The sequence below is a fragment of the Platalea leucorodia genome (genome assembly GCF_965183815.1).
Source record: "Platalea leucorodia genome assembly, chromosome: 10".
Classification (NCBI taxonomy): Eukaryota; Metazoa; Chordata; class Aves; order Pelecaniformes; family Threskiornithidae; genus Platalea; species Platalea leucorodia.
Window position 1 is genome coordinate 7,554,337 of NC_138832.1, and position 14,944 is coordinate 7,569,280.

The 14,944-nt window shown below is 52.7% G+C and overlaps 1 protein-coding gene across 2 annotated transcripts in view; it reads left to right on the forward strand.

The window, feature by feature from the left end:
• The first annotated feature begins 975 nt into the window (after positions 1–975).
• Positions 976–14,944, forward strand: part of ATP11C (ATPase phospholipid transporting 11C (ATP11C blood group)) — a 58,810-nt gene continuing 44,841 nt past the window's right edge. For both annotated transcript variants that reach the window (XM_082322930.1, XM_082322931.1), the window contains exon 1: positions 976–1,095. In XM_082322930.1, the coding sequence (XP_082179056.1) occupies positions 1,069–1,095 (27 nt within the window). In that variant the 5' untranslated portion in view covers positions 976–1,068. The remainder of the gene's footprint in view (positions 1,096–14,944) is intronic.

The window sequence follows — 14,944 nt, forward strand, 5'->3', positions numbered from 1 at the left end:
GGGGCCGTCGGCAAGGGACGGCACCAGGAAAGCTCCCTGCCCTGTGCTGTTACAGAGGATATTGCTCCAGAAAAGGCTGGTTTATTACCAGGCAATACCAATGTCAAAAACATAATAGAAAAATGCAGGCTTTGTTCGGTTACATCTCATCTCTCCCGATTTTGGTGACTTAATGGAAACAAATGTTCTCGTGCTCTGCCCTCTGGACCAGGGAGATGCTCCCTCGAGGAAGCTATTTCAGATGAGTGGTGTTTCCACTCGCGCGTTAGCCCAGCGCAGAGGGAAGAGGGTGCGGGTTGGCCTGTGTGCTGCCAAAGGCTGGAGGCACCAGGGAAAGCGGGGCAGCTCTGGGCTCAGGTGCTGTAAAACCGCCCCAGGGATTAGGCTGGGCTTGCTGCAGGCTCAGCCACCCAAGGCGGTGCCTGAGGGGTGCTCTCCGGGGAAGAGTTTGCGGTGGGAAAAACACCAAGGGACCCTGAACGCCTTCCACGGTCAGTCACGACTCGGGGAAAGCGCTCCAAGACGCGTTGATGACATTTGCTTGAGCATCAGGGCAGTGACCGGGCTTTTGCGCGGGAGGACGATGAGCAGGGCTGTGACACGGGCGGGAGGGCTCCTGCATTAAATATAAAACTGTAGCCGGTGCCTGGCCGCGGCTCCGGCGAGGGGCTGGGGAGGCGGACAGGAGGGGTCTCGCCCGCGGGCTCTGGGGCCGCAGGGGTGATGCTCCTCTCCAGCCCTTCCCCCGCACCGGCCCGGCCGCCCCCGGCCCCGCAGGGCCTCTGCCCGGGGCGGCCGCTCCCCGCGCGGGCGGGCGCGGCGGGCTCCCCCCGCCGGCCCCGGCGCGGCACTACAGCTCCCAGCCTGCCCCGGGGCAGGCCCTGCCCGCCTCCCGGGCGGCGGCGGGACAAAAGCGGGGGCGCGGGGGAAGCGCCGCCAGCCGAGCGCGGCCGGGCCGGGCCGAGCCCAGCCGAGGCGGGCGGCGGGGCCCGGCGGGCAGCCGAGGAGCCGAGCCCTGCCCAGCCGGGCGATGCGGCGGTGAGGGCGGCGGGGCCGGGCGCCGCCGCGATGCTCCGCCGCAGCCTGAGCCGCCTGGTGAGTGCGGGGCCGGGGCGGGGGGAAAGTTCGCTGCTGTTATTATTTTTTTTTTTCCGCCCCCCCCCTTTTATCGGATTTGTTTGTTGCAGGGCGGGGGTCGGTGCGGGGGGGACGCGGGGCGCATCCCGGCGGCGGGGGTCGCGGCCGCTGCGCTCCCGCCCGGCTCCGAGCCGCGGCGGCGGCTGCCGCCTCCCTTGCGAAACCCCTCGGGTAGGGCCCTGCCCGCGCTGCGGCTCCCACGAGAAGTTGCCTTTGCTCTCGGAGCCCCAACCTTATTTTGGTTTTTTTTTTTTGTTCTGTTTTTGTCCCCCCCCCCCCACCCCCACCCCTGGAGGAGGGGGACGTCTGGTCCCTGGCAGCACGCACCCAAAATCGCGCGGTTACAGGCCAGGCAAGGTGCAGGGCAGCTGTCGGGGTGCTGCCGCCGCTTTCCCACCCGCTTCGTCTCCCCAAATACGTTAAAAACCCTCCCGGTGCCACATAAGCTACTTACAGATTTCACCGTGACCTCATTGCTTGGCCTGAACTCTGTAATTACTCATTCTTTCCTCTTCCACAGCAAGTGTGGTAAAGCCAGTGTTTTAACATCATTTCGGGAGCTTCTGTTTATTTAGCAGTGTCATTCATTGCGCAGTGCGTAGTTAACAAAGTTCCTCGAGTTTAAAGAGCGGGCATATGCTGTTGGTCCCGCGTACGCGCCCTCGGAGGTTCGGGAGCCGGTTCCCGGGGCACCCGGTTACCTGCCAGGATAAGGGGCTCTGCCTGCGGCTGCCCGCAAGGCCGGGACCTCCGAGAGGTTTATTTTCCTATTCGCTTTTGGTTTTCAGCGTGCTGTTTGTGCCGGATTCCCAGGCTTTCAGCACAAGGGACTCTGATTTCCTTCTCAAGTCTGGAGGTAGCTCTGCAGCAGGTCTGGGGGAAAAAAAATGGTCCGTTTTCCTGTCTATGCATTTTAGGTTGGATTGCTGTTGAAGGCTTTGGGTTAGCCTTGCAGAGAACACACCTACTGCAACTATTGTTTTGCAGCCCTGGGGACAAATGTATCAGATCTAATCTCAGTGCCCTGAGTTTCTGACTTTGAATTTAGCTCTGCCTGGCATTACGTGCTTCCTACCCTCCCTTGCAGGAGGGTTTTCCTAAGGTATATCAGGAGGCTTTTTGTAAGGTGTATCAGGAGGCATTTGGGGTATGAAGCATCTCTTCTGGAGCTGCGAGTTTGGCTAAAAGTAGGTGTCCGCCTCCCGTGAGCAGGTACCGGCGCTGTGGGATCCCATGGAGGTGCCTGGCCAGGCTCCGGCTCCAGCATCTTCACACGTGAATCGCGATCCCTGCGCTGCCCTGTGGTCCCGCACCGGCTCCGTGCCACCTCTCGCGGTCCCTCGGCACAAGCAGGGGACATGCAGCACTGCTGGGGCATGATGTCCACTAGAGTGGAGAAGAAACACTCCTGAACACTGAACCCAGGTATTTCTAAGTGCTTGGTTCAGTGCTGAACTGTTGCACCACATATTTGGAGGGTTAGAGGTCATTTTCTGTTTAGACGAATGACTCTGCCTGGGGACTCTGGAGCGCACCAGGGTGACTGTGGTGTGGCTGAGGGGCGTTGGATGCTTTTTCCAGCTACTGGCTTTGCAAGCAGCGTTTGAGCGGCAGCGAGCTGTGTGTGTTATCAGGCTGGTGGAGGTGGCGCGTGTCCCGCCGACCTTGGGCAGATAGCAGCTCCTGCCACCCGCCGCGCTGCTGCGGCTCTGCCCCGTCCCCAGCCCTGCGGGTCTCCCAGGAGCTGGCTGGGTTTGGGTTGGTCCCCCCTCTTGCTCCGTGGGAGGAGAGGACAGCCCATGGCCATCTCCACAGAGGTATCCCCAAGGTTTGCCGCCTTGCCCTCGGTCCCGTGTGGGTGGCACGGGGCTTCAAGCGATGCTCATCTTGTGGCAGTGGCATTGCAGAGAAGTCACTGCAGTTATTAAAGGCTGCGGATTATCTGACACTTAAGATCCCGTAGGGCTACTCAGACAAATGCGGTCACCTCTCCACTGTGTGGTCTTTGCCAGAGGCTCATAAATACCAACAGATATTAAAAATCCTGTTTTCAGATGTATTTCACTGCTTAGGTGTGATGAATGTGCCTTGCCCTATCAACATGACTGTTACGTGGCTCCGTTTCTCCCTCCCATAAACTTTTTTGTCCTGGATAGGGTACAAAACAGGCTGGTAAAAAGAGCAAGAGGGGCAGAGTGGTGTATGTGGGTCTGCTCTGCTACCCCAGGGTACAGACTGATGCTCTCTGCAGAAACAAATAGGATTCTGAACTTCAATTTACACCGCTGAAATCATCCCTGCCGAAAGGGGAGTCAGGCTGGGATCGCTGTGGGGAGGCAAGATTGAATTGCCATGGTTAATCCACTTTTAGGAGATACTGTCAACTTGAAATATAACTTTAATTCTGTTTTGGAAACAGAGTCTGGCATCGGAGTCTTACTGAGTCTCACGCTGCTGAGTCTCACGCTGCTTGTACGGCTGTTGTGGGGAGGATGCGGGAGTCGAACAGGGAAATGTGTTGGTGGCCAGGGGAGGGTTTGGGTCCGGCTCCTGGTGCTGGGCTCCTTGCAGGAGCAGGGTGAGCGCTGCCCACTTCCAAACTCGCTTGGCAGATGCCTGGGAGTTGGAATTGTTGGTCCCTGTGTCGTGCATCAATGTGCTTTTTTTCCTTAATTACTTTTCCTGGATTCTTCTGAAGCGTGCAGACAGCCGTACGTCTGGGCCACAGCTACGCACCACAGCTCTGCGATGCCGTGGGGCCGGTGCCAATTTGGGCTGTTGCGAGAACTAAGTAAGAAATCCAGAAAGAGAAGTTACTGCTGCCCCCGTTGTTTTCAGTTTGCCCCCCTGGTTTGCTTTTATTTAAGGCCGGTCTGGAAGCGAGCCCCTGGAGCCGTCACCCTGCTCACAGCGCAGGGAGGCTGGGCGGGGGAAGCACCCCGGGGTGCTCCCCTTCCTCTCGGGGTGCCCGGTGCTGGCTGAGCCGCAGGCCAGTGCTCACCCATCATGGCATTGCCGCCTGGGTCTCTTGCCTCTGCGGTTAGCGCAGGTCCTCGCTCTGGTATTTTCCTATTTTTGTGTAAAATCCAGGGTAAGAAAATAACAAACAGTCCTTAATCGGGAGTAAAATTCTTCACTTTGTGTGTTTGTGCAGTGTCTAACAACAGGACCTTAGTTGTGTTATTCCCTTTTAATTAAATACCTTGGGGCCTGATCCTCTTTGCAGTGTGCGCCCTGGTAAATCCCTGCTGCTTGGCAAGTGCTGGGCTGGTCCTGAGCTGCTGGCACTCGAGAACATTTGCTTGATGTTGAGGGGGAAAAAAGGTGCTTCATGGGCACGGGTGCAGTGCTTCTTCCTGGGTCGTGCCTCAGCGCCTTTGCCTTGCTGTAGGCTGGTAAGGATGGTCCCTTACTGGGCTTCTCCTGGGGTCCCTGCCCTGCTGTGTGGCTGCCAGCAATGGGGGTACCCCCAGGTTGGTTGTGGGGCTGCGTGGGGTCCCTCACCCTCCGCTGCCCTCCTCTCCCCAGGAGTTGTCAGCTCCCCCGGGGTCAGGACCTGTCCCTTGGTGTCCCCGCTGGAATGCCTCGGGCTCGCCCACAGCTCAGCGGAGGGACATTAAGGGAAGTGAAGGAGGTTTGATTTGTGCAGCCCTAAAGCCGAGGAGCTGCCTTCATAACCGACCATTACTGTTAATTTGCATGCTTGGTGCTGCTTTCGCGTGGAGCTTTTCCGCTGGGCCTCACTTTAATTAAATTGCCTGCAAAGCGCCATGAGGCAGGGTTGCAGGGGACGGGCGCTCGAGCCGGGCTTTAGTGTCACCTGTGGCTTGTCACCCCTGTGGGGGCTGCCCCAGCCAGGCTTCCCAGGCGCTGCTTCGCCGCTTGCTTGGCATCCCCCGCCTGCACCCACTGTGCCACTGGTGTTCTGTGGACAGTAGGGAAGGTTTCCCCCCTTAAAGTCCTTGCGAGTGCCACAAACTTCCTTGCCAAATCCCTACCCTTCCCAAAGCGGCGGGGGGATGGAGCCTGACCCTGCTGGTGGGGGCTCACGTGCACACGAATGGTGCCTGGTGTGAGGTTCGGGGCTCCATTTGGGCTCTGCTGTAGTTTTGCAAAAGCCTCTTTGGATTTTTCTGAAGGTCGTCTGACCCTGGTGCCTCCAACCCCAGACACCTCGGGGGGCAAGGCTGGTGCTGCCGAGGAGGGGGGTCTGGGTTGGGATGCTCAGAGCCGTCCGCATCAGCAGAACCAGAGTGTGGCACTTTGTCCCCTCGTGTCCCCAAAGCCCTGCCTGGTCCCTTTGGGGAAGACCAGAGGCAAGAGGAAGGCCTTGGAGAAGGCATGTGTTGACTCGAGAGGTGTGTGCTGGACACTGGGGAGACGATTCGAGCCTGGGAAGGAGTGGGGCGGGTGGTGATGCTGAGCCCTGTGGGGTAGGTCGTACCTGGTGCTCTGCAGGAAAATACCCCCATTGAAACCTATTCAAATGTCAGAAAATGAGAAATGGCCCGAAGTCACTCTTTAGAAGGGAAATAAATTCCCCATGCCTGCGGTTGGCAATGGGGAGTAGGTGAGGAGAGGCAGGGTCGGATGGGGAGAGCCCCTGGGCACCGCGGGCTGCTGCCCGCCCGGACCCTGCCCGGCTCAGGGGCATGCTGGAGTACGTGTAGTGGGAGATGTCTGGGGTGGAGGATGCTGATTTACACTCCCGTCTTTGGTTTTTGCAGCAAATGTGTAATAAAGTCTATTTTGGGATACAGAGCACATCTGCGACTTTCTTTCACACTTGCTTTTTTTTTTTTTCGAGAGTGTGAACCAAACATTACAGCGTGTGACTGCAGTTCCTATTCTCATAAGAAAGAAGAGCATAGGTAGGAGGAGGAAGCCTTGAGAATTGCTTTTTTTTCCCCCCCCCAATCCAGCCATGCTAACACCTTGGGAGTGAAGTTGCATGTCAAATACCTTGTACCTGACTGCCAGCTTCTGCAAGAAGCGTTTTGCTTTCATTAATCTTTCATTAATATGACAAAAATCCCCAAGCAGCACAGGTTGGGGCTGGGGTGTCTCCATGACACTGGGTGGCAGCTCAGCTTGGAGAAATCCCACACTTCAAAAGAGCGTGGATTTTAATGAGGCGACTTTAATTTTTCATGAAAGTTGCTGGAATTTATTTTGTAACGTGTATCTAACGTGATATGGCGTTTCGTGTGCTCAGGGCCAGTTCCCCTATAGCAGCCGCAGGGCAGCCCGTGCTTGACCACAGAGAAGACGGCGGAGGCTCAAATTGGGAACCTGGAGCTGTGAAAGGCTCTTCCCCGGGGCTGAAATCCCTTTTCGATGCCCCTACCCTAGAAAATGGGGACAGAGGAGTTTCTGAAATTCCTGTAACCGTTTCTCTTTAACATTGCAAAGCAGTCTCCTAACCCTAGCCTTATTCCCAGAAATAGCTCAACCATTTGGCTAAAACTAAATAAAAATCAAACAAAACAAAAAAAAAGCCACCCTCGGACAAGCAGCTGCGCATTCATGCATGCAGTTAAAGTTTGGAGAGGTTAGAAATCACTGTGAGGAGGGACTGGAAAGCACCGGTCAAATGTTAATGATAAATGGTGCTGCCACTTAAACCCGTGGTGTGCAGAAACTTTTCTGTGGAGAATAACATGCATCTCGAGGCTGTATTTTATTCCTCACTCAAAACCGTTTTTTGTCTCCAGTTGGTATTTTGCTAAGAATAATAATGATTGTCTGGGCTGTGTGGGAAAGGTTCGGAGCTGAACTGACTGAGTTGCAGCTGAAGGCATGGCAATTTGCTTTTAACAATAAAAACTGTAAAAGCAAACAGGCCATCTATTAATAGCAGGCTTTTCAGCGTTGCCTTTGGTTTATGCACTTCCTTTCCGATTAAAACTGCTGCTTTCTGGCTGTAACAGTTGATGTCCTCTCTAGCGGAGAGATTTTTTTTTGAAGTGTTAGTTAAAAGCGAAGCTGATGGAGAGCGTTACCAGAGCCTCTCAGCCAGAAGAAACCCTCACACCAAACTGAGTTGTTCTGCCAGTGACCATGTTTTTAGCAATGCAGGTTGGGTCCCTGTGACCATCTTCCTCCTACAGTACCCACGCTTGAATCTCTTATCTGCAACAGTGTGCAACAGATAAAACAGCCTTTGGCTGCTAATTCCTCAGAGCGTGGGACTCTGTGTCCCCTTGGGGGACTTCAACCCACCATCCTTGCTGAGCAAACGCAGGGGTGGCCAAGCAGAAGGACATCCCTTGTGATACCTGCGGCCGAGATCTGCTCGCTGGAGGAGCTGGCATCGCAGGGGTGAGGGCGTCACCGAGCTGTTCAGCCCAGCTGGGGTATCTGGGAAGCGTGAATTTTCCAGGAAACTTGGACACGGAGTGACTGAGTGCACTGTTAACCTGTTTGCCTTTCCCCAAAAATGTTTGCTCGGGGGATTTTTCAAGGGGGTTTCCTGTATTTAGTTGTGTGTAGGAAGCGGGCGCTGCGGCCAGAGGCCCGTGCGGAGGCTCTCCTGCGCGGCTGGGCTGGTCACTTCGGTGGCCTTCTGCCCAAAAGTGTCCCCCAGGTCCCCTGCCGAGCCCTGCCCTGGGGAGTGGGTTGGGTTACGGTGGGGAGCGGGCTGCAGCTCTTGCCCTCCGTCAGGACAGGCTGTCCTGAGGTGATCTGACAAAATACCTTGCCTACGGGTTTAGACTGAAATCTGCTTCTCGTTGCTCATCTCAGAAATATTTACGTGCTTGCTCTGAGGTCTGGTGTTGGGAAGGATGGGCTGGTTTTTGCTGAGCAGGTTTTGCCAGTGCTATACACAGGGTGCTGCGGACTTCGCCTGCCTGTGCTCTCCCCAGCCAGCGGGTCTGCACCCAGACCTGGGCTTTGAGCTCTGCAGGTGATGCCTACCCCTGCGTGGGCACCGGGAGAACCCTGCCGCTCACCTTCAGCCTCTGCCCCCCGTCTCCCTCATCTGTTGCAAGTAGACAGCGTCTTCATTTTTTTTCCTATTTTAATTGCCAAGCGATATTGAGGCTCAGTGGTTTTTTAATGTTTTCCCTATTGAGATTTGCAGCTTTCTCTAACCTGTGGGGACGGTGCAGATGCTGGGCTGCAGGCGGGGCTGATCCCCGGCAGCTCGGGGCGCGGGGCTGTGGCCGTTTGCTGCCCGCGGGTGATGAACCGCTGCCGCTCAGGAGCCTCACGCCGCTGGGTGGTGGTTACAGCGAGCGCCGTGTGAAGGACGCATCAGCGAAGGGTGCTGTGCTCAGACCGCGTCTTGCCTTTAGGGACACCGTGCCAGTTGGAAAGTGTGCCCTGCTCGTTGGAAATGGGTAATAAGAACACTGCTGCTCATGTTGCTGATGATTGTAGGCCATTTCTATTTTTTTTTTTTTTTTAATTATGGAATAATCTCTCCCCTGTAGTTTTGCTCTCCTGTGACTCCCTGCGCCCTTTCCGCAGGCTGGCTCTACGACCGCAAGGCAGCCCTGGCTGCTTTCGGTGTAACATCGCACTGCGCTCTGCTGAATTGCTTTGAATTATCCAACATCCAACCAACGGGTTGTTCGCTGGTGTTTGCCTGAAGTGGTTAACATTTGATTTGGGTGGTTAGTTCTTGCTTTTTGTAATAAACTTGACTCCCAAGACTTGTGCGTGGAGCTGGTACGTGGATTGCCATCACCCTTTTGCGGTAGGAGAGCAGTGCCGGTACTGCCTGTAGGCCGCAGGGGATGGGCAGTAAGTGGCAAGCTATTTTAAAGCTTAGTTTACTAACTTGTAGCCTGGGGAAATGGTGAAACTACTGTTTTAAAAGGTGTCCTCTGGCCCCTGCCCTTGCCTGGCTCCTGCCTGGCAGTGGCACAGCTGCTGGGTCAGGAAAAGCCTGTTCTGCCCAGAGGCTGCAATGACTTCAATATATATATATATGTGCATTAAATATACATGTATGCAATATATACACATTAAATATGCATGTATGCAATATCTATAGATGCATTAAATATATTTATTTTTGCTTCTGGGCTCTCTCTCGGGCTTAGCCAAAATCCGGGGAGCTGCCAGCCGGTGGCTGGCACAAGGCGCCGCTTTGATGGCTGTAAAGTGCATTTGGGTATCGAGCCGCACACCCGCAGCGGCTGGGTGGGGAGAGGAGCCGGCCACGCACTAGCGGGGGGCTCACTGGTGGAAGGGAAGCAGTCCTGGGTTCTGCTTTCCCTCCTCTCCATCGTTTTTCATGCTCTCATAGGGATGCTCACTGCCATGGATGCTGCTCAGAACCAACACTCTGTAAAAATCTTTTTTTAGTCCATCTCTCTCTCGGGCACCTGTTGCATCGTGCTGACTCCAGTCATTTTTTCCCAAAACTTCAGTCATTTTGTTTGAGATGGAATTCCAGCCGAAGCCAATTTAGTCTAAAAGCATGTCTGCTCTTGACATCCAGCCGTAACTGATAGTGTTTGTAGTTTAGAGGCATTTGTCCTGTTCTCCTTAATGAAAGCTTAATGCACTTATTTTTGATCCGGCTGTTTGTAAAGGGCTTTTTGTTTTCCTCCTGCAGCAGAAAGGAGGGGTAAGCACCTGCGAGGCTATCGTAGCCGGGTATTTCGGGAGCAAATCGACCTCGTTATTTTTGTTCGCAACTTGAACAAGATTCCTCTTAGCCTCTTTCGTGGCCTTGGATGAGCAATGCTTTGCTGTGGGCTTTTTGTTCTGGGATTTCAGCTGAATTTTGCAGGACCTATAGGTGAAAGGGCCCTTGGGCTGGCCCCAGCCTTGCTCTCGTAGGGTGGTATGTGGAGGGCTTGGTAATTTCTAGCTGTGTATTTTCAAATGGTCAGCAAGCGGTCTTTACATCTGGCCTATTGTAAAGTATGCTGTACACCTTAATAAGATTTTGTAAGACTACTAAAGTGAAAAATACTTGGTAGATGTAATTTGTTTGCAAGAATGTGGCAAATGCACTGATTTGCAAAACAGAAGGATCTTATTTTTCTTGTACAGTACAGGATCTAGAAAAGCTGAGTAAAATGTGCAACAGGCAAGACTAGACAATCTGAAGCATTTCTTTGGTATTGCAATCCAAGATCTTTTCAGCAGTAATAAAAATTAAGTACCGCTAGACTGCAGTGACGCTGTGCTCCATCGCCTGAGTCTCAATTGGCTTAAAAAGGGGCAGGCAGGAATCCCACTGCCAGGCAATTAAATGTAGGGGGAAAAAAAAAAATCCAATTCATGAGCAGCCCCGCCATCTTTTATTAAGATTTCTGTGTAATTCCTCCCCAGCGTTCGCACAAAACCAAACGGCTGCTGCCTGTTGGGACCAGGGGTGATGTGAGGTCCTGAGCGCTGCTCGGGGCTGGGTGGGCTCAGGCTGTGCCAGGGGCACCTGCTTGGCATCAGCCCTGCTCTTACAGGCACTGCAAAGCCAAGCTTAAAATGCAATATTGGTTGGTTGGTTTGTTTTTTTTTTTATTTGGCTTGCAGGGTGGTGTTCTGCATGCTGGTTTTGTTGACTCTGAGTTGTGGAAGGTGGCGGTGTTTTGTGGTTTGTTTTTTTTTTTCTTCCTTCCAGCTCACCTTTTCTTATAAATGTTTGCTCAGGGAGGGGACGCAGTAAAATTAGTTGCAATGGCCAGAGGGCTGTTGAACTTGTATCAGCCAAATTAATATCGTGGAGTGCATGATTTCCGCAGGGCGGTTTCTTCTAGTGCAGTTGCATGGATGGAAGTGGGACTTTCCACTTGACATGTACCATTCCGGTAAGTGCAGGGTGGGAAGATCAGATGTGCAGAGAGAGGAAACCTTGGGTGAAGTCGATTGTCTTGGTAACTGTGAGAGCAGGAACGCCCGTATCTCAGTGCTCGTCTAGGGAAGGCGGTGGGATGGGATGGGAATGGCCGTGAGTCATCTCCTGGGACGCTGCCCTGTTCTCCCGCACAGGATGGGCTCGCTTCTGCAGCTGATGGTGCTGGGATGGACCACACCGAAACCCCTCGTACACCGAGCCTGGCATCCCAGGGCCACTTCAGACCTCATCTCCAGGTCTCTGTGGATAAGCGGAATTCCCTCCCGCTGGAAAACTCTGCTGCTGTGCTCAGTGTGTCCCGGGCAGTGAGTGCTTTGCTGCGGCTGCTTTACCCAGCCTGGCGGCAACAGAAGCCAAAAGGATTTCCTGAAGATAAACTATTCTAGGCCACATGTTGAGGGTTTCTCTCCTGACTGGGTGGATTGCACTGATCCAGTATCCTAGTGTAACTGTGCCTGCAGCCCCAAGGATAAATCTGTTGGTTACTGTAGTGTCTGGAGAAGAAAATACTCCGAATGGGGTCTGGGGCGTGTGGAGCTGATTTTGGCTGTGGAGCAAGGGGTGAAGTAGGTGATTTCTCCCTCTCTTCCCCCTTTTATCTCCTGCTACTTCTGTGGAAACATTTCTCTGCAGTACAGCAAGGGGAGGTTTAAAAAGCCACAGCTTTTATTTTTTTGGAGTGGAAAAACTTAATCTGAACCAGCGTGAGTGAGCAGTGTGGGGGGGCTGGGAGCTTGGACCTCGGGTGCCCATTGCAGGGGCTGAGGGCACCCCACGATGCTGGTGTAGGGCTCGGCCACCCCGCGGTGCCGCTGTGGGACTCGGCCACCCCCTGCGGCCTGGACCTGCCCTCCCATCCCTCCTGGTGGCTGTTGTGTGGGAAATAGGACAGCTTCCCTGGGGGATAACCTTGACTGGGGGGAAGCGGGCTGGGCAGGCCTGGGTACCAGCCCTTGCTGCTGGGTTGCTGGTGATGTACACCCTGGCAGGGGGTCTGCAGCCGCTGCCTCCAGGCTTGCTTCCTGGGAGGAAAGGGGAAAAACTGCTCTGGGAAATGGGCTCCTTGCTGGTCAGCTGGCAGCCCGCCTCTGAAATGCTGGGAAAACTTAGAAAGGGGCAAAATGTCTTTAGGTGGCAGAGGTCAGAGTAATGTCTGGCCAAGCTGGGATGCATAACATAGTATTTATGTTTTTTTTTTGTTTGTTTCCGTAACTGAAGAGCTCAGGCTTTCTGAGGACCAGAAAACAACGGAAAAACCAACAAATTACAGCTTTGGTGGCTGATGCAAGCATTGACAATTGCAAACTCGAAGGTTTTTTTTTCCAGTTTGGTCTAACTTTAGTTTTTGCCAGGGCAAATCACTGCTCTGAAGAGCTTGCTGCCCTGCTAAAATAGCTGCCAATGAGCAGACATATGTGCACAGCTTGAGCTGGGGAAAGGAGGGAGGAAGAGGTTTGAAGACGGGAAGACCTCGTTGTATTTGCTTTGTGACCTCTGCAAAGCATTTGGGCTCTTATTCAAAGTCCTTTTTCTGTTCTCGAGTCTGAAGTGTTCCTATGAGCCTGTATTTGATATGCTGGCAGCATGCTGGTCGAACTTTTCTTTTGGACTGCCAAAAATAAAAAAATATGCTGCCTGCATTTCAAGAGGAGCGATGGTTTCATAACCCCGGCTGCCAACAGGGCAGGGAAAAAGAGCTGAGATCCTGAAAACTTCCAAAGGTCGGTGGTTATGTTTGAACAGGAGCAACAGATTTTCCCCAAAACAGCAGCACTGAAGTAATGCTATCCCAATTGGTATCTGCTGGCTTCGGCCTGGGTTTGGCTTTCTGCATCATATGTGAACCTGATTTTCTGCAAAGCGCTGCTGGACTGAAGCTGTGATTAGGGACGATGTGGCATGTTTGCTGGGAAGATGCAGTACTGCGTGATCTGTGGCTAGACTGCCTTCAGATGGAAAAACAACCAACCAAACCAAACCCCACAGCAAAAAAGCTCTTTTTAGCTGTCACCCCTGTGTGCAGCGTTCCCCGAGTCTGTGAGAGTGCTGGACCCTCCTGTAAATTTATTATCTGGGGAAAAAAACCCTTGTATTTCCTCTCTCCACCCTTCTTAAATCTTTCAGGTAGCCCTTTCCCCTGTTCTCCCTGCCCCGCCGTGTCTCTGCTTTTATCGGTGGCTTTATTGGCTAAGTCAGCTTTTCCAGGCGACTCGGCCTGGTTGGGCCCTGCTGTTCTCCAGTCCGTTGTCCTTGGTGAAGGTGACCTTCCTGCAAGCCCATGTGGTGAGGCAGCACGTCCTTGGGACACGGGGACGGGCTCTGGCCGGGGCCCCTTGTGTCGCTGGACGCACCTCGACTTGCATTAAGGATGGTGCGATTGGGGTCGATGATGCTGTGCTAGAGCACATCATCCACCGCTTTGTCATCCCCAACAGGGGCCAGGGACTGGACATTGAGCCCCATCATGTGTTGACCATGGTTAAAGAAAAAAAAAAAGTATTGGTCCTTTTCCCATGGCTTCTCTTTTGCTCTTGCTTGTTGTCCTGCTTGATCTGGGGGCTCTTGTGGTTACCCCCTGCAGCCCCCCTCGCCTTGGCCGGGCCGGCTTGCCCCCGGCGGTCACTGCTTGGTGATACTGTTCTCGCTCTGCTTGAAATATCAGTAGGAGCTTCAGCCTCAACGGAGGAGAAGGGATACTGGTTTAAATTTCAACCTTTTGCTTTCCCTCTTCTGCTTAGGGTTGAGCAGCAAAAGTCCCCTCCGGTGGGAAATGAGCTCAGAGCTGTGCTCACCGTCAGCCTCTTGGACCTATGGGCTCTTGGGATTTTAAATGCAATGTTGATTTTTTTTTTTTTTCCCCCATGGACTGTGCATGTTATTGACCCTTTGCCACAGGCGAAGGGGAGAGCGGTGGAGTTGATCCCGATCAATGGAGTTCTCTTTATAAATCAGGAGATCTACCTAAAAATGTGGTCGGTGTGGGTAAGCATAGTCTGAGCTGCTAAATTATTAAAGGTTTTCTCAAATCATTGCTTGTACTTGCATAGAAATGACTAAGGACAAAGAGTAATAGAAAAATTGGCAAGAAAAATTTCAATTAAAAAATATATCGGTTGGGCAATGAGGTCGGTGTGCTGAGCAACTTTCCGAGACTGCCAGACGGTTTGGGGAGGTTATGGTAAATTTACGGAGGCTTTTTAAAATTGTGGATGTGTTTTTCTTGGTTCTTCTGAGGCTAAATGAAACAGGAGCTAGAACAGGCTGTGTTGGGAGGTGGTGTTATTTTTGCTGGCTTTTTTTGTAAATGAGGTCGTCTTCTCTACTACTTTTAAGATAAGTGGAACAATACAGGAGTGATTAGACTTTAAACTATTCATGAGATCTAAGCTAAGTAATGTGATTTAATCTTTCTTCTGCATATATTTAATATAAGCTGTGATTTCATTCAAATGTTTGAGCTTCGTACTTGTACTGTATAATTATCTCCGGTTTTAGCAGATGACTTTTTTTAAATGCCTGTGGTTTTTATTAGATCTTTTTTCTATGAGTTATTTGTGTTTACTTTGTGGCTTGAAGGTATCTTCAGCAAACATGAAAAGAGTTTCTTTTAGTTAGCTAGTTCTGGTTCAGGTGCTTTCTGAAACTAGAGTATATCAAATGGTGTTGTGTTTTTTTTTTTTCCTGCCACTATTTTTTTCTGGAAATGGGGCCAGCAGGTAGCATGGACACTTGTTTTCCATATGAGGGATATAATTAAACACTGTGTTTTGCAGCTGCCCTAGAAGTAGCCCACTTAGAGTGGCTCCTTGTCAACAGTGGCTGCAGAGCACAGGCTCACCTCTCCTGTTGAACTCTAACTCCATTAATTTTTACCCAGGCTTGCTAATTTTTATCCAGGCTTGCAACTTTTATCAGGTGCCGGCTGGGTTCTGTACATGGTGCTGTGATGGATTCCCAGAAATTCGTGAGGGCAGGTGAAGAGGAGCCTCC